The following is a 27,370-nucleotide window of genomic DNA, read 5'->3' as shown; positions in this document are numbered from 1 at the left end:
GATACCTGGCACTGTGGTGCCAGGACAACAACCTCTCCCTCAATGTGAGCAAGACAAAGGAGCTGATCATGGACTACAGGAAAAGGACGGCCGAGCACTCCCCAATTAACACTGACGGGGCTGTAGTGGAGCAAGTCGAGAGTTTCAAATTCCTTGGTGTCCACATCACCTACAAACTATCATGGACAAACACACCAATACAGTCGGACACGACAAAATCTTTTCCCCCTCAGGAGACTGAAAAGATATGGCATGGGTCTCCAGATCCTCAAAAAGTTCTACTGCTGAACAATTGAGAGCCTGGTATGGCAACTGCTCTGCATCTGACCATAAGGCACTACAGAGGGTAGTGCGTACGGCCCGGTACATCACTGGGGCCAAGATTCCTGCCATCCAGGATCTATATACTTGGCGGTGTCAGAGGAAGGTACAAAAAAATTGTCAAAATTTCAGTTGTTAAATATGCTTTGTGTTGTAGTCACGACATATAGTTAAGCAAACTTAATTATGCATGTTGTCAGCCCACACATCCACTACATGAAGACGGTAAGTAACAATTGGTTTCTGTTTCCTGCATCACATCAACATGAGTAACATCCCTATTGCTACACCAGTCACCTAAGTCATGGACTGTTCTCTCTGGTACCGGGGCGCCAAGTCTAGGTCCAACAGGCTCCTTAACAGCTTCTACACCCAAGTCATGGACTGTTCTCTCTGGTACCTCTCTCTGGTACCGGGGCGCCAAGTCTAGGTCCAACAGGCTCCTTAACAGCTTCTACCCCCAAGCCATAAGACAACAATTAATCAATGGCCACCCAGACTATTTACGTTGACCCCCCCCACACACATTTTAGTTTTTACACTCCTGCTACTCTCTGTTTATTATCTATGCATAGTCACTTTACCACTCACTACATGTACAAATTACATTGACTAATCTGTACCCCTGCACATTGGCTTGGTACCGGTACACCCTTTATATAGCCTCATTATTGTTATTTTATTGTGCTACTTTTTATTAAATGTACTTTAGTTGATTTACTAAATATTTTCTTAACTCTACATTGTCAAAGTATACATATCGAAAAGTAAAAATATATATTTATATATAAATACATGGTGGGACCAACAGCAATAATAATAGTGGTAGTGGACATGGTATTACCATTGACAACAACAATATTCATGAGAACAAGAATTAAATCAATGGAAGTAGACTAGTATCAACATGACTGAGAAGACACATGACATGGTATGAAAGACAAAACAAAACCAGATGGGAAATATTATCGACATTACTTTGCACTTTTCACTGGCTGTTCCTCAGGTTGTGGCAAGAGGACACATATTTTGGCTGCCAAAACTGCACATCTCAGTTTTCTATCAGTCACAGTGGTCAGATAGTCTGCCCCCCGTACTGTCTGTTTAGAGCCAAATAGCATTGAAGTTTACTTTGATTTTCTGTGGTGTCTTTCCAATAGGTGATATAATCACTTTCTCCCTCTCTGTCTCTCTCACTCTCTCTAAATTCAATTAAATTCTATATCCTTTATTGGCATGATGTAACAATGTACATATTGCCAAAGCTTACTTTGGGTATTTACAATATGAAAATAATAAGAATCTAAATTGTCAACGGGACAACAGTAACAACAATAACCAAGGATCAAAATAACCATACATTCAACAATAACAATAAGTATACAGTAGAGGCCATGTGCAGGTTGATATCTCTCTCTCTCAATTTCCTCCCTCCTTCTCTCTCGGTCTCTCTCTCCCAATCCCCCCCTTTCTCTCTCAACCCCCCCCCTCTCTCAATTTCCCTCCCTCTCCCTCGCTCGCTCTGAGTCCTGGGAACTTGATGAAATGACATCAGTAATTGATGATAATACATAAGAGGACAGGAGCCCAACATTCTGCTGGTGAAAACAATGTTCTCTCTCTGACTTGCTCTACAAATGACGGAACAAACTAAAAATGACTGCACATGCTGGGGTATATATTTGAACCCCCCCCATGAGCCCCATCCTGACTGCCCTGTCTAAGACCTGCTAACATCTAGCTCCCTCTGTAGTTTCCTTCTGCCCAATCAAAATGTTAATGTCCAAATGATGAAATATGATTACCATGTCCTTTAAAAGGAAAGAAACACATATGTATGGGGCCTGTTTAGTGTAAAGTGGTCCCCTGGAGGGTTGTGTGTGTGTGTGTGTGTGTTTGCATATGTGTCAGTGTGCATGGCTGTGCACATGCAGTATGTGTGCGTGCGTGTGCACATGCATTTGTGTATGTGTGACAGTGTCTCTGCATATGGGTATGTAGCAGCTCACCTGAGAGCACAGACTCCAAGGTTATGCCCGAGGTCCCATCAGGGAGGGCGCTGTCTCCAACCACGTTTGGGTCATGGGCACTGGGTGATGGGGGGTACACTGCCACTCTGGGGTTGGGCTCCTGAAGCAGCAACTTCTTTGGGACTGGAGAGAGGAGGGAAAGTTTGAATTTCAACCCAAATTGATTAGAAAAATATATGATTCTCTACTCCCTGATAGTGAAATGGATATTGAGAGAGAGGAAAGTTTTAATCTAAAACTGAATACCTCAGCCCAACATACACTGTGTACAAAACATTTAGGAACACCTTCCTAATATTTAGTTGTACCCCCTTTTGCCCTCAGAAAATCCTTGATTCGTTGGAACATGGACTCAACAAGGTGTTGAAAGTGTTCCACAGGGAGGCTGGCCCATGTTGACTCCAATGCTATCCACAGTTGTGTCAAGTTGGCTGGTTGTCCTTTGGGAGGTGGAACATTCTTGATTCACACAGGAAACCCAGCAGCATTGCAGTTAACACACTCAAACCGGTACACCTGGTGTCTTGCCCATTCACCCTCTGAATGGCACACATACACAATCCATGTCTCAATTGTCTCAAGGCTTAAAAATCCTTATTTAACCCGTCTCCTCCCCTTCATCTACACAGATTGTAGTGAATTTAACAGGTGACATCAATAAGGGATCATAGATTTCACCTGGATTCACCTGGTCTGTCATGGAAAGAGCAGTTCTTAATGTTTTGTATACTCAGTGTATGTCATGCTCTGCCCATGTACAGAGAAACAGAAAGATGAGCGAGACACAGAGCGAGGGGGGGGGGGTAGAAGGACAAACCAGTGATTCACCCACCAATTCCCGAAAGTTACGCTCCTCTTTCCTCTAACCTCCCCCTCCATACCGCTTCACGACATCCTGTGAGTCAGGGAAAACCTCACTCTCGACCCAGACATACACACAGGACCCACAATGCAACGGGGTCATACATTCCTTCCCCTCACATGTGGTTTTACGAGTCCGACCTGACCGCAATCTCTGGTCACCGTGTCTGTCCCTATCACAGATGATTTATTGCCTAAAAAAACGTCCGCGTGTCTGTCTGCCCGCCCTCCAATTTCCACTGGCCCGCACAAAAAACAACTAAACTCAGCAGTAGCACAGGCACTAGTAATGAAAACTCATACAACAAAAGACAAATTCAAAATGTGATACGGGGAAAAAAAAAAAAGCCTTTGGTGGTTTGAAAGCCTTTGGTGTATAAACAGACATTATTGGGCAGCCCGCCAAGAAAGATACAATAAAAGACCTGGCCCAGATCTCACATAACCCATAGAGGCCTTACTTTCTCTGCAAATTCATTGAAAAGGAAATACAGAAATATGATCTTTTTACATAAGTATTCACACCCCTGAGTCATGTTAGAATCACCTTTGGCAGTGATTACAGCTGTACATCTTTCTGAGTAAATCTCTAAGAGCTGGATTGTACAATATTTGCACATGATTCTTTTCAAGCTCTGGTTGTTGATCAGCCATTTTCAAGTCTTGCCATCGATTTTTGAAGCCGATTTAAGTCCAAACTTTAACTAGGCAACTGATGAACATTCAATGTCGTCTTGGTAAGCAACTCCATTGTATATTTGGTACTCATATATAACCATATATAAGCATGCAGTACCCACTCTTATATAACCTCAAATATACAGTACTGTACACACTCATATAACCTCAAACATACAGTACTCATATATAACCTCAAATATACAGTATTCAAATATAACCTCAAGCATGCAGTACACACTCATATATAACCTCAAACATACAGTACTCATGTATAACCTCAAACATGCAGTACCCACTTTTATATAACCTCAAATATACAGTACTCATATATAACCTCAAACATGCAGTACCCACTTTTATATAACCTCAAATATACAGTACTCATATATAACCTCAAACATGCAGTACCCACTCTTATATAACCTCAAACATACAGTACTCATGTATAACCTCAAACATGCAGTACCCACTTTTATATAACCTCAAATATACAGTACTCATATATAACCTCAAACATGCAGTACCCACTTTTATATAACCTCAAATATACAGTACTCATATATAACCTCAAACATGCAGTACCCACTCTTATATAACCTCAAATATACAGTACTATACACACTCATATTACCTCAAATATACAGTACTCATATATAATCTCAAACATACAGTACTCATATAACCTCAATCATGCAGTACCCACTTTTATATAACCTCAAATATACAGTACTCATATATAACCTCAAACATGCAGTACCCACTCTTATATAACCTCAAATATACAGTACTATACACACTCATATTACCTCAAATATACAGTACTCATATATAATCTCAAACATACAGTACTCATATAACCTCAATCATGCAGTACCCACTCTTATATAACATCAAATATACAGTACTATACACTCATATTACCTCAAATATACAGTACTCATATATAATCTCAAACATACAGTACTCATATATAACCTCAATCATGCAGTACCCACTCTTATATAACCTCAAATATACAGTACTCTTATATAATCTCAAATATACAGTACACTCATATAACCTCAAACATACAGTACTATACACACTCATATATAACCTGAAACATACTGTACTCATATATAACCTCAAATATATAGTACACACTCATATATAACCTCAAACATACCGTACTCATATATAACCTCAAATATATAGTACACTCTCATATAACCTCAAACATACCGTACTCATATAACCTCAAACATACCGTACTCATATATAACCTCAAACATACAGTATACAGTATACACTATAAACTAGAACTATTAATTAACTATCTTTTATGCTATAGCGCAAGTTCACCACATACAACAAAATGTTCAACAGTGATCTCAGTTTCACCCTTTTGAAGATCCTTACAACAGAACTCTGTACATTGTAGAGTATTGTTCACCACAAACAAAGCTTCAACCATCACCTCAGTTGTCCTTTTCTGAAGGCCTTTACAGCGTGGTGTTTTCCTGTCAAACGTTCAGGCTCCCATTCAGTCCATTCATTTCAACTTGAACTGTTTCAAAGGCTGTGCAGAAACCATGGAGGTGTATATAGGGCAAGCCACAAATTTGAGATGAAAGACAATCTTGCAATGATATAATGATGACCTATTTCGTAGGTGAAATGTGCAACAGCAAAGTTGAACACTCAGGTCGCAAAACTCCATAGACTGCAGAAAACTAAAAAGAGCTCAGCTGAATCTTACTCCAGCCCCAACCCTCCCCCATCGACCATATGGAGTGTTGGGGTGGGGGCAAGACCAACCCTACCATTAGCAACGCGCTTTCCCCACCCACTGGAGGATCTGTCTTTTTCAGCCATCTAGAGTATTTCCTGTGTTTGAGAGGTGCAACATCTCATTTAAATGATGGATGTCATTTAAATCTGGCTGGATTGATTGCTTTAATTTTACTCCTGCGACTCTTTCATACTCTTGCTTCTGCCTGTCGACTTTTTTTCACAGAAATGTTTGGAATGACCTGTCAAACACACCCCGGGAAGGGCTGAAATGGGCTCAATGGAACACATTGTCTTTCCGTAGCATCTATAAGAAAGCTAAAGCTTCGTCTGTGATTTAGCGCATCGTCTCGACAACTTTATTTTGAAGGGTGTAAATGTTTTTGTTTACAAAATGAGATGCACTGAAATGAAAGCTACTTCTGAAAATGAACACTCGGATTATAGTGATATTGTGTCTGATCTCGCTAACAATATAAAGTATGTATAGATAGGTGTAATCTAGAGCCAAGCGTGTTGATTTATTTTATCTGAGGGTATTCTGCTATTGACACACCATTTTGAAAAGAGAACATGACAACAGGAGTAATTAACGAGGCAGGTGAGTGTAGGTAGGCGTGGGACAGGGCAGGTTTGTGGTGGTTGCTGCCTGGGCAACCCCTTTATGTTCATTTATTCATATGCGCATACACCCAGTGTATTTATGCAAAAAAAGGCACATCATATTTTCTTTAGTTTAACAACAAAAAAAGAAGTGAAATTTGACATACATTTAAGACCTGAATTCCCACCAAAATCCCTGAACTCCATTATTTGTCCGTGCCAGTAAAATGTTCTATAATTCAGTCAATATCTGATGGATACATTTTTTATGAAAATGTGCAGTATCTTCCTTCATCCATTGTCCAACTATACATTTATTAGAATTGTTTTTAAAACCTGAACAATTTTGATGACCATTGCTACCATCATACGCAAATCAGCAGAATGGGGGAAATAGTGAGAGGGAGAGAAATATGATTCCTGGCCTCCCCCTCCCTCCCCTGTCCTCTCTCATCAGTCTGACACACTAATCATGAGTCGGCCCCTCCCCCACCCTCATTACAGGGCTCTGATTGGTCCCAATTGGCAGCACATGTGGCCTCAGGTCACAGCTGGGAGACGCTGGGTGATGATGGCCCGGCTGTCACTTAGTGAACACACACAGACGTGCATGTACACACACACACACACACACACACACACACACACACACACACACACACACACACACACACACACACACACACACACACACACACACACACACACACACACACACACACACACACACACACACACACACACACACACACACACACACACACACACACACACACACGTTCTTACGTATGTACCTACGCACGCACACACTTTCAACACTCCCAATTTCACAAACCCACTCATATTCTTATATTCCTGTTCACACAAAAAGATAATGCATTAGAATTCATACAACAACAACACACATGATGACTGTGAATTCTTAGTGTGCTGACAGTGCTGACTACTAGGAATCAGCAAGGACCACATTTTAAACAACTGTCGGTTGTATGGGAAATAATGGTCAACAGTAAAACTACTTGACTTGGACTGTTGGATGCAGCCAACAACACTTAACATATTGCCAAGCAATATAGATCCAGCACGAGAGAGAAAGAGTGTTTTTGTGTTTTATTCCAATGTGAATCTGGGTGTTTAAGTGTTTGTGTGAGTCTGTATGCGTGTCTGTATGTGGTGTGTGACACAGTGAGAAACACAGAGCATAAATCTCTCCAACGACGCTGCCAGTTCTGAAATGACACAGTCGCAAAAAACTCCAACTTCCCAAAACATCGATCCTACCTTCTAATTCCCTGCTCTATCGGTGCAGCGGGAGCCCATTCTAGAACACCACAGGGAGTGGGAATATTAGACAGGAGAATGCGAAAGAGAGACAGAGAGCTCAGCGTTCAACACCATAGTGCCCACGAAGCTCATCACTAAGCTAAAGACCCTGGGTCAAAACACCTCCCTCTGCAACTGGATCCTAGACTTCCTGATGGGCCGCCCCCAGGTGGTAAGGGAAGGTAACAACACATCTGCCACGCTGATCCTTAACACTGGGGCCCCTCAAGGGTGTGTACTTAGTTCCCCCCTCTATTCTCTGTTCACCCACGACTGTGTGGCCAAACACGACTCCAACACCATCATTAAATTTGCTGACGACAACAGTGGTAGGACTGATCACTGACAATGATGAGACAGCCTATAAAGAGGAGGTCAGAGTACTGGCAGTGTGGTGCCAGGACAACAACCTATCCCTCAATGTGAGCAAGACAAAAGGAGCTGATCGTGGACTACAGGGAAAGGTGGGCCGAACAGGCCCCCATTCACATCAACGGGGCAGTAGTGGATCGAGTCGAGAGTTTCATGTTCCTTGGTGTACACATCACCAACAAACTATCATGGTCCAAACACACCAAGACAGTCGGGTACGACAAAATCTTTTCCCCCTCAGGAGACTGAAAAGATTTGGCATGGGTCCCCAGATCCTCAAAAAGATATACAGCTGCACCATCGAGAGCATCCTGACCGGTTGCATCACCGCTTGGTATGGCAACTGCACAGCATCTGACCATAAGGCGCTAAAGAGGGTAGTGCGTACGGCCCAGTACATCACTGTGGCCAAGCTTCCTGCCATCCAGGACCTATATACTAGGCGGTGTCAGAAGAAAGCCCATAAAATTGTCAGGACTCCTGTCACCCAAGTTCTCTGCTACCGCAAGGCAAGCGGTACTGGAGCGTCAAATCGAGGACCAAAAGGCTCCTTAACAGTTTCTACCCCCAAGTCATAAGACTGCTGAACAATTAATCAAATGGCCACTGGACTATTTACATTGACCCGCTGTTTATTATCTATGCATAGTCACATCACCCCTAACTACATGTACACATTACCTCAACTAACCTGTACCCCTGCACACTGACTCTGTACCGGTACCCTCTGTATATAGTCTCGTTATTGTTATGTTATTGTGTTACTTTTTATTATTTTTTACTTTAGTTTATTAGGTAAATATAAATCATCTTGAACTGCACTGTTGGTTAGGGGCTTGTAAGTAAGTACTTCACGGTAAGGTCTACACTTGTTGTATTCGGCGCATGTGACAAATAACGTTTGATTTGATTTGAGAGAGAGAAAGGAAAATAGAGAGGGGGAGAGAGAGGGATCAGAATGGTTACTGGAGGCGACCCTAGAGTGTGTATAACACTAGACTGTGTTGATACTGGCACAGCTATGGTTTGATTTTCCTGGGCTCAGGAGCACAGCAGTGGGTGTGTGCATAATGCTGACTGGTGCAGAACACAACAACACTATGACAAAGCTGTTCTCTGAGCCAGAGGAGTACGATGGTGTAGTAACGTACTATGCTGACTGGTGCAGAACACAACAACACTATGACAAAGCTGTTCTCTGAGCCAGAGGAGTACGATGGTGTAGTAACGCACTATGCTGACTGGTGCAGAACACAACAACACTATGACAAAGCTGTTCTCTGAGCCAGAGGAGTACGATGGTATAGTAACGCACTATGCTGACTGGTGCAGAACACAACAACACTATGACAAAGCTGTTCTCTGAGCCAGAGGAGTACGATGGTATAGTAACGCACTATGCTGACTGGTGCAGAACACAACAACACTATGACAAAGCTGTTCTCTGAGCCAGAGGAGTACGATGGTATAGTAACGCACTATGCTGACTGGTGCAGAACACAACAACACTATGACAAAGCTGTTCTCTGAGCCAGAGGAGTACGATGGTATAGTAACGCACTATGCTGACTGGTGCAGAACACAACAACACTATGACAAAGCTGTTCTCTGAGCCAGAGGAGTACGATGGTATAGTAACGCACTATGCTGACTGGTGCAGAACACAACAACACTATGACAAAGCTGTTCTCTGAGCCAGAGGAGTACGATGGTATAGTAACGCACTATGCTGACTGGTGCAGAACACAACAACACTATCAGGTGGCGAATCGCATCTCTGCATGTCTGGCAGACATATCAGTGTGGATGACGGATCACCACCTCAAGCTGAACCTCGGCAAGACGGAGCTGCTCTTCCTCCCGGGGAAGGACTGCCCGTTCCATGATCTCGCCATCACGGTTGACAACTCCATTGTGTCCTCCTCCCAGAGCGCTAAGAACCTTGGCGTGATCCTGGACAACACCCTGTCGTTCTCAACTAACATCAAGGCGGTGGCCCGTTCCTGTAGGTTCATGCTCTACAACATCCGCAGAGTACGACCCTGCCTCACACAGGAAGCGGCGCAGGTCCTAATCCAGGCACTTGTCATCTCCCGTCTGGATTACTGCAACTCACTGTTGGCTGGGCTCCCTGCCTGTGCCATTAAACCCCTACAACTCATCCAGAACGCCGCAGCCCGTCTGGTGTTCAACCTTCCCAAGTTCTCTCACGTCACCCCGCTCCTCCGCTCTCTCCACTGGCTTCCAGTTGAAGCTCGCATCCGCTACAAGACCATGGTGCTTGCCTACGGAGCTGTGAGGAGAACGGCACCTCAGTACCTCCAGGCTCTGATCAGGCCCTACACCCAAACAAGGGCACTGCGTTCATCCACCTCTGGCCTGCTCGCCTCTCTACCACTGAGGAAGTACAGTTCCCGCTCAGCCCAGTCAAAACTGTTCGCTGCTCTGGCCCCCCAATGGTGGAACAAACTCCCTCACGACGCCAGGACAGCGGAGTCAATCACCACCTCCCGGAGACACCTGAAACCCCACCTCTTTAAGGAATACCTAGGATAGGATAAAGTAATTCTTCTACCCCCCTTAAAAGATTTAGATGCACTATTGTAAAGTGGCTGTTCCACTGGATGTCATAAGGTGAATGCACCAATTTGTAAGTCGCTCTGGATAAGAGCGTCTGCTAAATGACTTAAATGTAAATGTAAATGACAAAGCTGTTCTCTGAGCCAGAGGAGTATGATGGTATAGTAACGCACTATGCTGACTGGTGCAGAACACAACAACACTATGACAAAGCTGTTCTCTGAGCCAGAGGAGTACGATGGTATAGTAACGCTCTATGCTGACTGGTGCAGAACACAACAACACTATGACAAAGCTGTTCACTGAGCCAGAGGAGTACGATGGTATAGTAACGCTCTATGCTGACTGGTGCAGAACACAACAACACTATGACAAAGCTGTTCTCTGAGCCAGAGGAGTACGATGGTATAGTAACGCTCTATGCTGACTGGTGCAGAACACAACAACACTATGACAAAGCTGTTCTCTGAGCCAGAGGAGTACGATGGTATAGTAACGCTCTATGCTGACTGGTGCAGAACACAACAACACTATGACAAAGCTGTTCTCGGAGCCAGAGGGGTACTATAGTAACTATGAATTAGTCACTTTTCCATTTTTAGCAGACCCTTTCATCCAAAGCGACTTGTAGGCATTTTATTTAGAGGTGGTCCCGGGAATCAAACCCAGTATCCTGGAGTTGCAAGCGCCATACTACAAAGGGCCATAACTCCCTATAGTAACACCCTGACCGAGACCATGTCGTTCGAAAAGTTGCTTCTCCATCACCTGAAGCTCACTAGCACAAGATGACTTATTGGGAGAAGCAAAAACAGTGATACAGGATCTGCGTTATTCATTGTGGTCTAAAAAGCCAAACTGATCCAATTACTGTAGATCACAGAGAGCTACCGCTGAACCGCTGCATTACGGAGAAGGACATTCATTCTACGAGAGAGAGAATGAGTACAGAAGGAAAGAGAGAGAAGTGTGTAAGAGAGGAGGAAGAGGGAGGGAGAGGGAGATTGGCAGCCGAGCATGGCGGACACAGAGACACACACACAATAACTCACAGGTAATAGCATTCCAGAGGAACGACATAGGCTAGGTGAACAGGGTTGGAGCCTGAGGTGTTGAAATTGTACTCTTCTTTTCTCCCCTATTTTTTCTTGTCACCCTCCCTTCTTCCTGCCATCTCTCCCTCCCCCACTCATCCGAGCAATTCTTATGTTTTCAGAGAGTCCGAAAGTCTCACCGGGGCATTTATTTTCAGCACGTTTTAACAGTATCCAGCTGACAGGAGTTGATTGGGGCAGCGTGGTTGTGTGTTTTTTTGGGGGGTGGATGGGCAGAGCATAGGTGGTATGAGAGACGGAGAAACAAGATGGAGGGAGGAGCCTTAAGTTCAGAGGTGAGGGTAGTTATGAATAAGGATTGGGGGATTGAGTGCTGAGTGAATCGGGGTAGTGTGTGTATTTGTGAGTGTGTGTGGTTTTGGGGATATACAGACCTATATGACCCTAGCCAAGCTTTGGCATGAACCTCGTGTTTATTCTCCCTCCATCTATCATAGCACTCACACTGTGACAATGTGTGTGTATATGTGTGTGTCTGAGCGTATGTGTGTCTCTGTGTATGTCTGCATCAGTATGTGTGAGTGTTTGTGCGTGTGTTCATGTCTGCATTAGTCACTGTGTGTGTGTGTGTGTGTGTGTGTGTGTGTGTGTGTGTGTGTGTGTGTGTGTGTGTGTGTGTGTGTGTGTGTGTGTGTGTGCGTGTGTGTGTGTGTGTGCGTGTGCGTGTGTGCGTGTGTGAACGTCTGCATTAGTATGTGTGTGAGGGCATGACACACTCATTACACACTCCTTCTCGTTGTGTGTGTATACATACATCAGCACCTTTACAGGTTTCTGGACTGGGTCATTTGAGCAGTACCAGGGTCCAATGATGAATTCATCTACTGGACTGGCTTGACCCTTTTAGGTGATGGAATGTGTTTTGGCTGTGATCAAAAGGCTAGACATGGAGACTGGTGAAAGCACTCGACTTTTAGGGACCGATATCCCCTACCATATAGGCAAGGAATGCCCCCGCCTAAAACGTGTTGGCTTCAAAAGGCTAAACATGGAGACTGGTGAAAACACTAGACTTTTAGGGACCTATATCCCCTACCATATAGGCAAGGAAGGCCCCCACCTAAAACGTGTAGGCTTCAAAAGGCTACAATTCTGTTGCCTGGGTGGTGCTTTGTAAGGCCTTTGATCCCCACCTGGAAATCAACTGAGGTGAAAGACTGACCTATTGTACTATGGTCTGACCTTGGACTCACAACCGGTGGTATAAGTCGGGTGCATTCCAGGATGGAGCTAGAGGAGAGTTTCCCCTACCTCCAATATACACACACAGCTGTGCCCCCTGCCCTGGATTCAATAGCATAGGATTTTTTCTCTCCAAATGCTATATTGCATATCACACATCCTTTGGCTGTGAGCACGAGAAAACACACACATAAGTACACACACACACACACACACACACACACACACACACACACACACACACACACACACACACACACACACACACACACACACACACACACACACACACACACACACACACACACACACACACACACACACACACACACACACACACACACACTTGTGCACACAGACCATAGCTACTCCCACTCCACAATAATCATTTCTCCCGCTTCATGATCCCAGCTGTTTTCATTGAACCTTTATTTAACTAGGCAGGTCAAGAACAAATTCTTATTCACAATGACGGCATTCACTACACTACACTTCTGAAACACAGTTGCTGTCATTAAAGGGATACTTCGGGTTTTGGGTAATGAGGCCTTTTATCTACCTCCCCAGAGTCAGATGGATTTGTGGATACCATTTGTATTTCTCCTTGTCCAGCTAAATAGCATTGGTTCTCAAAACTACCTTTAAAGTTATATTAGCGTTAGCGCAATAATGGAAGTCTATGGGTATCTGCTATCATACGAGCAGATACCCATAGACTTCCAGTGACTGTGCTATCTGCTATCATACGAGCAGATACCCATAGACTTCCAGTGACTGTGCTATCTGCTATCATACGAGCAGATACCCATAGACTTCCAGTGACTGTGCTATCTGCTATCATACGAGCAGATACCCATAGACTTCCAGTGACTGTGCTATCTGCTATCATACGAGCAGATACCCATAGACTTCCAGTGACTGTGCTATCTGATCATACGAGCAGATACCCATAGACTTCCAGTGACTGTGCTATCTGCTATCATACGAGCAGATACCCATAGACTTCCAGTGACTGTGCTATCTGCTATCATACGAGCAGATACCCATAGACTTCCAGTGACTGTGCTATCTGCTATCATACGAGCAGATACCCATAGACTTCCAGTGACTGTGCTATCTGCTATCATACGAGCAGATACCCATAGACTTTCATTATTGTGCTATCTGCTCGTATGATAGCAGATAGCACAATAATGGAAGTCTATGGGTAACTCAAGTTAGCAATTCCGCTAGCGCTAGTTAGCAACTTCCTTCAAACTGCACCCAGAGACATCAAAAAGTTATCCATGAGTTCATCTGACTCTGGGGTAAATCCTGAAGTTTAAGAATCATACACCAAAATAGCTGACCCGTTGACGTAATAAAGCGCTTGAAAATGACACCATTTTAGAGTCCAGTAGACCTCCCAAACAGAACACACACAATTGGACAAACATCTCTCACACACACACACACACACACACACACACACACACACACACACACACACACACACACACACACACACACACACACACACACACACACACACACACACACACACACACACACACACACACACACACACCATGTATTATAGTGGACTCCATATAGAGATTAGGGTGCCATTTCAGACACACTCCCCATGAACTTTGAACCCCTCTCCAAACAAAACGACCTATCCAAACAGTGGCTTGGCGGGGTTAACTGTTTGTGTTTCGTTCTCTTTATTGGGCTGGTGTGGGAGACAGAGAGGAAGGAGGCTACTGTAACTGAGTCAGCACTCTCATGATCTGGCGTGTCCGCTCGCTCGGCGGGTCAACAAGGATGTGCCTAAAATGCCATGACATCAAAGTGTGCCTCGCCCTGAACTCACTCGCCCTCGTATCAGGCTTATATAAGAGCTCATCACACAAGTCCAATTTAGCCATTCTGTAAGTCACTTCGTATCAAACGTTTCTGATTGAGTGAGAGCTCCTGATGGTGGTAAAACAAGGCTTTCATTAGCTGACATAAATGTGAAGGAAATTAAGGATGTGGAGCTTGTTCAGTCTGATGTTGTCGGCTTCCTCTAACCCAAACAAGTCATTGTCTTTAGAGCGAGCCGACAGCTGAGACATGAATGAGACGAGAATAAAGCTTGCTACAAGGTTCACAGCCTCTGAGCAGTGATATTCTGCGTTCCATTGTGACATACAGTACTCAATATCAGCCAATCAAATGAGGTTAATAAATATGTAAGAATGGGCCTTTCGGCCAACAGGGTTAATGCGCTTATAATTATTTTTTATTTATTTAACCTTTATTTACAGTGGGGCAAAAAAATATTTGGTCAGCCACCAATTGTGCAAGTTCTCCCAATTAAAAAGATGAGAGAGGCTCGTAATTTTCATCGTAGGAACACTTCAACTATGACAGACAAAATTAGATTTTTTTTCTCCAGAAAATCACATTGTAGGATTTTTTATGAATTTATTTGCAAATTATGGTGGAAAATAATTATTTGGTCACCTACAAACAAGCAAGATTTCTGGCTCTCACAGACCTGTAACTTCTTTAAGAGGCTCCTCTGTCCTCCACTTGTTACCTGTATTAATGGCACCTGTTTGAACTTGTTATCAGTATAAAAGACACCTGTCCACAACCTCAAACAGTCACACTCCACACCCAACTATGGCCAAGACCAAAGAGCTGTCAAAGGACACCAGAAACAAAATTGTAGACCTGCACCAGGCTGGGAAGGCAGAATCTGCAATAAGTAAGCAGCTTGGTTTGAATAAATCAACTGTGGGAGCAATTATTAGGAAATGGAAGACATACAAGACCACTGATAATTTCCCTCGACCTGGGGCTCCACGCAAGATCTCACCCCGTGGGGTCAAAACGATCACAAGAACAGTGAGCAAAAATCCCAGAACCACATGGGGGACCTAGTGAATGACCTGCAGAGAGCTGGGACCAAAGTAACAAAGCCTACCATCAGTAACACACTATGCCGCCAGGGACTCAAATCCTGCAGTGCCAGACGTGTCCCCCTGCTTAAGCCAGTACATGTCCAGGCCCGTCTGAAGTTTGCTAGAGAGCATTTGGATGATCCAGAAGAAGATTGGGAGAATGTCATATGGTCAGATGAAACCAAAATATAACTTTTTGGTAAAAACTCAACTCGTTGTGTTTGGAGGACAAAGAATGCTGAGTTGCATCCAAAGAACACCATACCTACTGTGAAGGATATGGGTGGAAACATCATGCTTTGGGGCTGTTTTCTGCAAAGGGACCAGGACGACTGATCCGTGTAAAGGAAAGAATGAATGGGGCCATGTATCGTGAGATTTTGAGTGAAAACCTCCTTCCGTCAGCAAGGGCATTGAAGATGACACGTGGCCTAATGCTGTGTTCCTCTGGTCAAACGTTATAACAAACTCAATGGGCATGTACCATGAATGTCTGGTTTTTTGTATTTAGTACTCTTCCTGACTTTCTATCTTTTATTTGATTGTTAGTAATTAAAGAGGTTATTCAAAAATATTTATAGTTCAGCATCTTTTCTGCATGCGTTCTATCTGGTTTTGGTTACTTAAATTGACACTGAAACCGTTTTTCCATCCTGAAAATGATCACAAGAATTATCTATACAGAAAAACCAATGACTGTAATGACCTCCATATTAAAGTAATAGTTCGAGATTTTGGCAATGAAGCCCTTTATCCACTTCTCTAGTGTCGGATGAACAAGAACAGCTAGCATGCTAACTGTTCCTGTAGACTTCCAGTCATTGCGCTAACACTGGTTTGCATTGCCGTGTGAAAATAGCTCTAACTTCCTTCGCAGCAAAAGGTGGCGCTACAATAATTTTGCACGCCCAATTATTCAGTTTTTGATTTGTTAAATTTTTTTGAAATATCCAATAAATGTCGTTCCACTTCATGATTGTGTCCCACTTGTTGATTTTTCACAAAAAAATACAGTTTTGTCTTTATGTTTGAAGCCTGAAATGTGGCAAAAGGTCGCAAAGTTCAAGGGGGCCGAATACTTTCGCAAGGCACTGTATATTATAGATTCGTACACATGCTCACTCTAATATATTTACTTTGAAATGTATTTGCATGTATTTATGTATACATGTATGTATGTATACATTTGAAATGTATTTGAAATTGTATTTGCGAGATATTCTACTGCCCTGTTGGAGCTAGTTAAATATAGGTATTTCGCTGAACCTGCTTATCTGCGTAAGCAACAAATAAACATAGATTTGATTTGATCCATGTACATGAAGCCGTGTTGGTTGGGAATTTATACCCCAGGTATACTGTAGAATAACACTAAAGTACTCTCCCATCCACCTCTGACTCTGCATCCTGTCGTTAGACGAGGTAGGTAGATAAACATTATCCTAAGTGATGTGGGTTCCCCCCTAATCAAACTCCTACAGACAGACATGGTCGTACCCATAAAATGTATTAAATGAGCCATGTTTAATGAAAGTAGGTAACAGCAGGGTGACTGTGTGAACTGTACACAACAGTAAAAATGTAACATTTACCGACAGTGTGTGTGTGAGTGCTTATTTCTTCAAATATGTGTTTGTGTGTGATTGTGAGCTCACCGCTTGAAAGAACATATGTGTGCTCAATGCTTGAACATGTGTGTGTTCTCTGCTCGCTTGTGTGTGTTCTCTGCTCGCTTACGTGTGTGTTCTCTGCTCGCTTACGTGTGTGTTCTCTGCTCGCTTACGTGTGTGTTCTCTGCTCGCTTATGTGTGTGTTCTCTGCTCGCTTATGTGTGTGTTCTCTGCTCGCTTATGTGTGTGTTCTCTGCTCGCTTATGTGTGTGTTCTCTGCTCGCTTACATATGTGTGTTCTCTACTCGCTTACATATGTGTGTTCTCTACTCGCTTACATATGTGTGTTCTCTGCTCGCTTACATATGTGTGTTCTCTGCTCGCTTATGTGTGTGTTCTCTGCTCGCTTATGTGTGTGTTCTCTGCTCGCTTGTGTGTGTTCTCTGCTCGCTTACATATGTGTGTTCTCTGCTCGCTTATGTGTGTGTTCTCTGCTCGCTTATGTGTGTGTTCTCTGCTCGCTTATGTGTGTGTTCTCTACTCGCTTACATATGTGTGTTCTCTACTCGCTTATGTGTGTGTTCTCTACTCGCTTACATCTGTGTGTTCTCGACTCGCTTACATATGTGTGTTCTCTGCTCGCTTACATATGTGTGTTCTCTACTCGCTTACATATGTGTGTTCTCTACTCGCTTACATATGTGTGTTCTCTGCTCGCTTACATCTGTGTGTTCTCTACTCGCTTACATATGTGTGTTCTCTGCTCGCGTACATATGTGTGTTCTCTACTCGCTTACGTATGTGTGTTCTCTGCTCGCTTACGTATGTGTGTTCTCTACTCGCTTACGTATGTGTGTTCTCTACTCGCTTACGTATGTGTGTTCTCTACTCGCTTACGTATGTGTGTTCTCGACTCGCTTACGTATGTGTGTTCTCGACTCGCTTACATATGTGTGTTCTCTGCTCGCTTACATATGTGTGTTCTCTACTCGCTTACATATGTGTGTTCTCTACTCGCTTACATCTGTGTGTTCTCGACTCGCTTACATATGTGTGTTCTCTGCTCGCTTACATATGTGTGTTCTCGACTCGCTTACATATGTGTGTTCTCTGCTCGCTTACATATGTGTGTTCTCTACTCGCTTACATATGTGTGTTCTCTACTCGCTTACATATGTGTGTTCTCTGCTCGCTTACATCTGTGTGTTCTCTACTCGCTTACATATGTGTGTTCTCTGCTCGCTTACATATGTGTGTTCTCTACTCGCTTACATATGTGTGTTCTCTACTCGCTTACATATGTGTGTTCTCTACTCGCTTACATATGTGTGTTCTCTACTCGCTTACATATGTGTGTTCTCTACTCGCTTACGTATGTGTGTTCTCTGCTCGCTTACGTATGTGTGTTCTCTACTCGCTTACGTATGTGTGTTCTCTACTCGCTTACGTATGTGTGTTCTCTACTCGCTTACGTATGTGTGTTCTCTACTCGCTTACGTATGCGTGTTCTCTACTCGCTTACATATGCGTGTTCTCTACTCGCTTACATATGTGTGTTCTCTACTCGCTTACATATGTGTGTGTGTTCTCTACTCGCTTACATATGTGTGTGTGTTCTCTACTCGCTTACATATGTGTGTTCTCTACTCGCTTACATATGTGTGTTCTCTACTCGCTTACGTATGTGTGTTCTCTACTCGCTTACATATGTGTGTTCTCTACTCGCTTACGTGTGTGTGTTCTCTACTCGCTTACATATGTGTGTTCTCTACTCGCTTACATATGTGTGTTTCTCGCTTACATATGTGTGTTCTCTACTCGCTACATATGTGTGTTCTCTACTGTGTGTGTTCTCTACTGCTACGTGTGTGTGTTCTCTACTCGCTTACGTGTGTGTGTTCTCTACTCGCTTACATATGTGTGTTCTCTACTCGCTTACATATGTGTGTGTTCTCTGCTCGCTTACATATGTGTGTTCTCTACTCGCTTACATATGTGTGTTCTCTCTCTCGCTACGTGTGTGTGTTCTCTACTGCTTACATATGTGTGTTCTCTCTCGCTACATATGTGTGTGTTCTCTGCTCGCTTACATATGTGTGTTCTCTACTCGCTTACATATGTGTGTTCTCTGCTCGCTTATGTGTGTGTTCTCTGCTCGCTTATGTGTGTTCTCTACTCGCTTACATATGTGTGTTCTCTGCTCGCTTATGTGTGTGTTCTCTACTCGCTTATGTGTGTTCTCTACTCGCTTACATATGTGTGTGTTCTCTGCTCGCTTACATATGTGTGTTCTCTACTCGCTTACATATGTGTGTTCTCTACTCGCTTATGTGTGTGTGTTCTCTACTCGCTTACATATGTGTGTTCTCTACTCGCTTACATATGTGTGTGTTCTCTGCTCGCTTACATATGTGTGTTCTCTACTCGCTTACATATGTGTGTTCTCTGCTCGCTTATGTGTGTGTTCTCTGCTCGCTTATGTGTGTTCTCTACTCGCTTACATATGTGTGTTCTCTGCTCGCTTATGTGTGTGTTCTCTACTCGCTTACATATGTGTGTTCTCTGCTCGCTTATGTGTGTGTTCTCTACTCGCTTATGTGTGTGTTCTCTACTCGCTTACATATGTGTGTTCTCTACTCGCTTACATATGTGTGTTCTCTACTCGCTTACATATGTGTGTTCTCTACTCGCTTACATATGTGTGTTCTCTACTCGCTTACGTGTGTGTGTGTTCTCTACTTGCTTATGTGTGTATGTTCTCTACTCGCTTACATATGCGTGTTCTCTACTCGCTTACATATGTGTGTTCTCTACTCGCTTACATATGTGTGTTCTCTACTCGCTTACATATGTGTGTTCTCTACTCGCTTATGTGTGTGTGTTCTCTACTCGCTTACATATGTGTGTTCTCTACTCGCTTATGTGTGTGTGTTCTCTACTCACTTACATATGTGTGTTCTCTGCTCGCATATGTGTGTGTTCTCTACTCGCTTACATATGTGTGTTCTCTGCTCGCTTATGTGTGTGTTCTCTACTCGCTAATGTGTGTGTTCTCTACTCGCTTATGTGTGTGTTCTCTACTCGCTTATGTGTGTGTTCTCTACTCGCTTATGTGTGTGTTCTCTACTCGCTTATGTGTGTGTTCTCTACTCGCTTACGTCTGTGTGCTATGCTCCTCTAAGGCCATGCCACACTCCACAGTGTGTTGGCATTATGACTGGGTTAGCTTTTACAGATATAATTACAAAGCCCAAAATCTGTCCTCACCTCTAACTAATGACAACGGGGAGGTGTTTGTTAAGTTCTTCACTCTACCGCCCTCCCTGGCACTGTCCTGTATACCCTGTCACTATACTGTCTCCCATTTTACCGTCCTATAACAGAGCTACGCTAATACTCTTTACTGCCTTTATTAGAGCCAACTCCTAAAATAGATGTCTGTGAGCGGAGCTCTGCGCTAACACAAGCTATGCAAGCAGCTGGTTTCGATCAAGGAGTGGGGAGAAGCAAGGACATAGGATCAGCCTACGTATGTATACCTTATGTTAATTGATTTAACCTTTAATTAACTGGATCACATTTCTTATTTACAAAGACGGCCTACCAAAAGGCAAAAGACCTCCTACAGGGACGGGGGCTGGGATTAAATCAAATAAATAAAAATAACATAAATATCGGACAAAACACGCATCCCGACAAGAGAGACAACACTACATAAACAGAGACCTAAAGAAAACAACATAGCAAGGCAGCAACACATGACAACACAGCATGGAAGCAACACAACATGACAACATGGTAGCAGCACAAAACATGGTACAAACATAAACATTATTGGACATTATAACATCACAAAGGGCAAGAAGGTAGAGTCAATAATACATCACACAAAGCAGTCACAACTGTAAGAGTGTCCATGATTGAGTCTTTGAATGAAGAGATTGAGATAAAACTGTCCAGTTTGAGTGTTTGTTGCAGCTCGTTCCAGTCGCTAGCTGCAGCGAACTGAAAAGACAAGTGACCCGGGGATGTGTGTGCTTTGGGGACCTTTAACAGAATGTGACTGGCAGAACAGGTGTTGTATGTGGAGGGTAAGGACTGCAGTAGATGTCTCAGACAGGGGCCAGTGAGGCCTAAGATGGTTTTATAAATAAGCATCAACCAGTGGCCCCTACATGCTCATTAAAGAGTTTGGCAGGACCGGCACAGTTTGGGAGGTCTACTTGGCACACAGTCTCTCTCTTTCCTACTTTAGATCCATCTGTGGCTCCTCTCTTCTATGGTTCTTAAACAGCATGCAGCACAATGCACAGAGTGTGTATGTGTCCTCAGGGCTCAGCAGAGAGGTACATAGAGAGGGAGAGAAAGAGAGATAAAGAGAGAGAGAGAGACACACTTCCCCCACACATATACTTTTATTAGTGTCTTTAAAATAAACACCTGCTACCAGGCTGCCAGTCCCCCCCAACCAACAACTGATCTGAGTGCAGTTCCTACAAACATGATGAGATAATGGAATAGCGTTAACCCAGTTTCCCCCACAAACACAGAGCAGTGAAACGCTGATCTGAGAGCATTTCCTACCACAGTGATGAGATAATGGAATAGAGCTAACCCAGAACATTGAAATGCTTGTTCATCTCCTGATGTTTCAATTACCACTGTGACATCTCCATTACACAGATTACAACGCATTGGGAATCAAGGCCTCCGAGGCAACCAAAGGACAGATTGCCCCATTAAGTCTATCAAAAGTGTGCGAGTTTGAGCAATAAAAGCCACTCGGGAGCCATGACCAATATATATTGTCCTGCTAATAGGCCATCCTAGAAACGTTGTTTGCAGAATTCACAGTCTGTACGCTTGTGAAAAACAGGGTTAATAATAATAATACATTTTCCCCCTTCCACTTGTTAAAGGTCCCAATTGATAACCTAACAAAGTAATACATTTGACCATACAATTCTCCCCCTACCCTCCTTAGCAAGAATCTATTGTCCTGCTAATAGCCCATAATGGCGCTGTACAACGTGACCGGTCAGGAGTAGGCTACAGTACTACAGTAAGAACAAAATAATCCCGACATTTCCCTAATTAAAGTCCTAACCCTGGAACGAGTAGCACCATAGAAATAAACTGGGTGTCACGCCCTGATCTGTAGCACCTGTCCTTGAGCTCGTCTCCACCCCCCTACTGATGTCGCCCATCTTCCCCACTTATCCCCTGGGTATTTATACCTGTGTTCTCTGTCTGTGGCCAGTTCGTCTTGTTTGTCAAGATTACCAGCATTCGTCCTGTCAGATCCTGTCTTTTCCCAGTCTCTCTTTTCTCGTCTTCCTGATTTTTGACCCTTGCCTGACCTGACCCTGTACCCGCCCGCCTGACCACTCTGCCTGTCCCTAAGCCTGCCTAATATCGTGTACCTTTGCTCCTACTATGGATTATTGACCCCTGCCTGCCTTGACCTGTTGTTGGCCTGCCCCTGTGGTTAAAATAAACATTGTTACTTCACACAGTCTGCACTTGGGTCTTACCTTGATTCCTGATACTGGCTTATTGAAAACTATGTCTATTTTGTCTGTTCTCTTTGGTCGCAATGTCTTTTTTTCAGATAAACAGCACATTTTTTAATGGTAACTGTGTTAAGGGTGGAGTTTGGGGCAGGGTGAGGAGTATTGGAAATGTGTGACTTTCAGTTTACAATAGTATACAGCAGATCGCAGATTGTCCTCACTTCGATTATGCTGTAACAACATACTGTAGCACCATGACCAGGATCTCTATTCATTTAAGTGAGCAGATTAGGGCTTTCAGGAGGAACGGAAAATCTACTGGAGACATTTAAAAAATACTGGTATCCTTGGGGATTTTGGTCACAGACAGTGCTATTCGCAAACACCATCATCAGATGCCTGTGTTACACCGGAAGTGAAAGCCCGGGAAAATGAACAGGTACAGTAGGCTACAATACTGGTAAGTAGGCCTAATACTGCTAAGGTACATAAAATATTGTAGCCAACACCTCACGGACTGTTATGTGTTCCACAATAATTCATTCTTGCCTCCTTTTTCAGGTATCATGGCTCGAGATTTCTTTGAGGAAGAAATCATCAAGAGATATGCTGGACCCTATGTCAGAGAGGTGTTTCTGGATACACATCGTTTCTTTCAAGGTAGGATTATAGCAATATTTTGTTATGTTTAGGCCTGTTTACATGTATATTTCTAGTATTGTTGTCATGCCCTGACCTTCGAGATAATTTTTATGTCTCTATATTTTGGTTTGGTCAGGACGTAAGTTGGGGTGGGCATTCTATGTTTTCTATTTCTGTGTTTGGCCGGGTGTGGTTCTCAGAGGCAGCTGTCTATCGTTGTCTCTGATTGAGAACCATACTTAGGTAGTCTTTTCCCACCTGTGTTTTGTGGGTAGTTTTCTGTTTTTGTGTATTTTTTAATCTCTACATGTAGGTCTCCTGATTTAAACCCAATCAAACTAGTTTGGCATCAACTGATAACATTCATCCGTAACTCTGCCAAGCCTACACGCAAAATGAACTGGTGAAGGCTATCAAGACGTTTTGGCTTCAGAAATTGACGATACAACATTGCAATTGATCATCTCGGCAAGGTTTTACCCATTGTTGTGGAGCTGGGGGGGAAGGGCAACTAAAATGTAGTTTAAATAAATATCTGCCGTTTTTCCTCATTAATGAAAACAAAAAGATGTTGATGAAGAACTGTTAGGGCCAAATTGGGGGATTTTCACACCTACAGCAGACAGGTTATGAAGAGTTGCGTGTCAATTCATAAACCATCTGCAATGGAATGTCTTCCCAACTATTTGGCAATTTATATGGCTCTCTGACATTTTGGGTTGAGCATCGAATACAGTGCAAATTGGGGGATTTTCACACCAACAGTAGCCGGGCTGTGAAGAGTCTATTTTCCTGCTAATAGGAAACATTGTTTGCCTGATGGGCTACACCTGCTACAGTACACTAGTGAAAAACACAGCAACACAGCATCTTGTTTACATTCTTTATTGTAACCACAGTCACAAATCATTTTTACCTACCTTTCCAATTACTTTTATAGTTTGGGATTTACATATGTGCGCTTTTCATGTCATTTGTAGTAAGTAATATGTTACAGTCCAGTTACAGCCTCCTCTGATCAAGTAGAAAAAATATAAAAGATGTATTTTTTGGGGGGTTTGCGTGCAGGACAGAGGAATAGCAATTCTTACACTATTGTTCAGGAGGAACAGAAAATTGCATTATCAATTGAATCCTACAGACGAAGAACCATGTATGTGACGTTTAAATAAATCAATTAAAGAGATATACACGAAAAATCATTTTTGGACACCCTTTTTCTATAGTGAACCGGTTTCACAAGCTTTCCACGCGCTAATTAACAATCAATTTAAATTTAAAGACAGGCTCTCGTGGAATAACCGTTTATGTGCACCACTCAAAACGGACGGACAAGCGCACAACTTTTCCGTTGCTGATGAAAATTCGCCGAAATGTGGGAAAGAAACGTAAAACAAAACTAAAAGAATGGAAAGACAGGCAAAGGAAGATCCTACGGGAAAACCCTATGCAAATCGTAAGGGTCAAGAAAAAAACTGTCCAAAAGAGGTATGTGGAAGAACTGTATATCAAACAGTCAAGCTAGCTAGCTATAGAGTACAGTGACTAACATGTATGTTCTGGGTTGTCTAATTTGTAACTATAGAGAAAACATATTAGCTAAAGTTCGTTGGCCACTAACTTATACATTATCGTTACAAAATGTTATTGCTAGATTAGAGAAGAAACAAAGCTAGCTACTTTTTCTCCATCCACCGGATGATTCCACGTGGCTACAGTAGCTAGCTAGTTATATGTAACGGTACACTGTATCCCGCAGGGACTGCGCACCGAGGGTCCATTGAGGTGGCAAGCTGCATATTGAAGTGGGTGAAGACAAAATTAACGCCACTCACCAAACCAGAGGTGCCCAAGTTGATCATCTTCAGTGACAGATGCTGTGATACTTGAAGCACAACCAGCAAAACCATTCAAGGTGATGAGGATGCAATGTGAAGACTTCAGGCACCTCCCAGATTCTGTCCTCAAGCGACCAGCTGGACTACAGATCACCTCAGTGAGGTGGTTAAAAGTCACAGGTATTGCACAGAGAATAGTTTACTAACATCCCATCAACATGCAACATGTTGTTCTAACGATAAAATATCCTAATGCTTGACTGTGAAAGTTGTTTATTGATGTCAGGAACTTAAAATGTTTCTGTTCTAATTTCAGTTGAGGATCCTTGGAATCTGTACACCAGACAGAGCCACAGTCTATTTGAGGGATGGAAATCGTGGCTGATCTCCAAACCAAAACAAGGAGCTACACATCAACTTCCCTATTTTGCAAGCCACTACCCAAGAGCATATGAGAGTCCTCTGCCCATCAAAAAAAACCAAGTACCAAGATCTGATGAACATGTTCAACTACTTGCCAGCTGCTGCACGGTCTATTTATAAATGAGTGAATCATTTGTTGTTAAACCAAGCTACATAATTAACCGTTTTTTTTCTGTGAGTTTCTGATCCCCTGAACCTGTATAGTATGTTGAATCTGAATACATTTCAGAGGACATGTCACCCCTATTGTAGGAAATTCAACGTATAGTAGGTGTTTTCTATGTGAATCAATTTGTGTATGATTTGAACCAGCACAAAATATTGAATTAATTTAATTTTAAGATGTTGTTCCTAATGTAGAAAATGTTATGAACAATATGTTCTGTTCAGAATTATTATTTTTTTAATCTGAATGAATTAAAAACAAAGAAGTCGTCACATACAGTATGTGAGTATTCATTTGATCTTGATTCCCTTCTTTTATTCATTACAATATACAGTACGTCTCTCTGTCACCACATTTAGCATGAACTCGAAGCAGTTAATACTTATTTACTGCTGTCAACTCCGTACAGAAGGACATGTCTTGCCTTTAGCATGGGCAGTTGCCTTTAGCATGGGCAGTTGCCTTTAGCATGGGCAGTTGCCTTTAGCATGGGCAGTTGCCTTTAGCATGGGCAGTTGCCTTTAGCATGGGCAGTTGCCTTTAGCATGGGCAGTTGCCTTTAGCATGGGCAGTTGCCTTTAGCATGGGCAGTTGCCTTTAGCATGGGCAGTTGCCTTTAGCATGGGCAGTTGCCTTTAGCATGGGCAGTTGCCTTTAGCATGGGCAGTTGCCTTTAGCATGGGCAGTTGCCTTTAGCATGGGCAGTTGCCTTTAGCATGGGCAGTTGCCTTTAGCATGGGCAGTTAACCCACTGTTCCTGGCCGTCATTGAAAATAAGAATTTGTTCTTAACTGACTTGCCTAGTTAAATAAAGATAAAAAAAAATGCAATTCAAATCTTAATTGCTTTTCATAGTGTTAAATGCAAAGAGAATGGTTTTCTGAACATTTTGTAATATTGACCTTAGGGACCTGCATAATGGACATGCATATTGGAACATCACATTGATCCATATTTGATTTGTACAAGTTGTGCTTGTTTTGATTGAATTCATTTAATTGTATTCTATTTTTTTAGTTATTCTATGGTATGTTCACATTGAGGGCATCATTTTAAATGTGACTAAGATGTATTTCATGACTCAACTGTTAAGAAAAGTCATCAGTGCTAAAGTTGATAGACCACCTTTAAATGAACCTCCATACTAATGAATTAACTACATATTGCATTTAAGTTATTTACATGAAGGGCATCTGTACTTGAAAGTACTTAAAACATATCAGGTGTTAAAAAAAAACGTCTTACAAGAGTCATGCAAAACGTCACATATACTGTTCTTCCACAAACTGAAATCACTGGAGATTTACTGTTCTTCCACATTCTAAAAATTAAAACAGCAATAAAAAAGAAATTATATTTTTGAAATAACAAAAAAAAATCAATTGTTGGAAGATATGGGTATGGTGA

At 42.7% G+C, this 27,370-nt stretch overlaps 1 protein-coding gene across 3 annotated transcripts in view; it reads right to left on the bottom strand.

The window, feature by feature from the left end:
- Positions 1–27,370, bottom strand: part of LOC123995667 (protein eva-1 homolog A-like) — a 169,054-nt gene that overhangs the window by 21,131 nt on the left and 120,553 nt on the right. For all 3 annotated transcript variants that reach the window (XM_046299324.1, XM_046299325.1, XM_046299326.1), the window contains one exon: positions 2,331–2,474. In XM_046299324.1, the coding sequence (XP_046155280.1) occupies positions 2,331–2,474 (144 nt within the window). The remainder of the gene's footprint in view (positions 1–2,330; positions 2,475–27,370) is intronic.

This window comes from Oncorhynchus gorbuscha, linkage group LG14 (genome assembly GCF_021184085.1).
Source record: "Oncorhynchus gorbuscha isolate QuinsamMale2020 ecotype Even-year linkage group LG14, OgorEven_v1.0, whole genome shotgun sequence".
NCBI classification, from domain to species: domain Eukaryota; kingdom Metazoa; phylum Chordata; class Actinopteri; order Salmoniformes; family Salmonidae; genus Oncorhynchus; species Oncorhynchus gorbuscha.
This window is presented reverse-complemented; position numbering and strand designations above follow the sequence as displayed.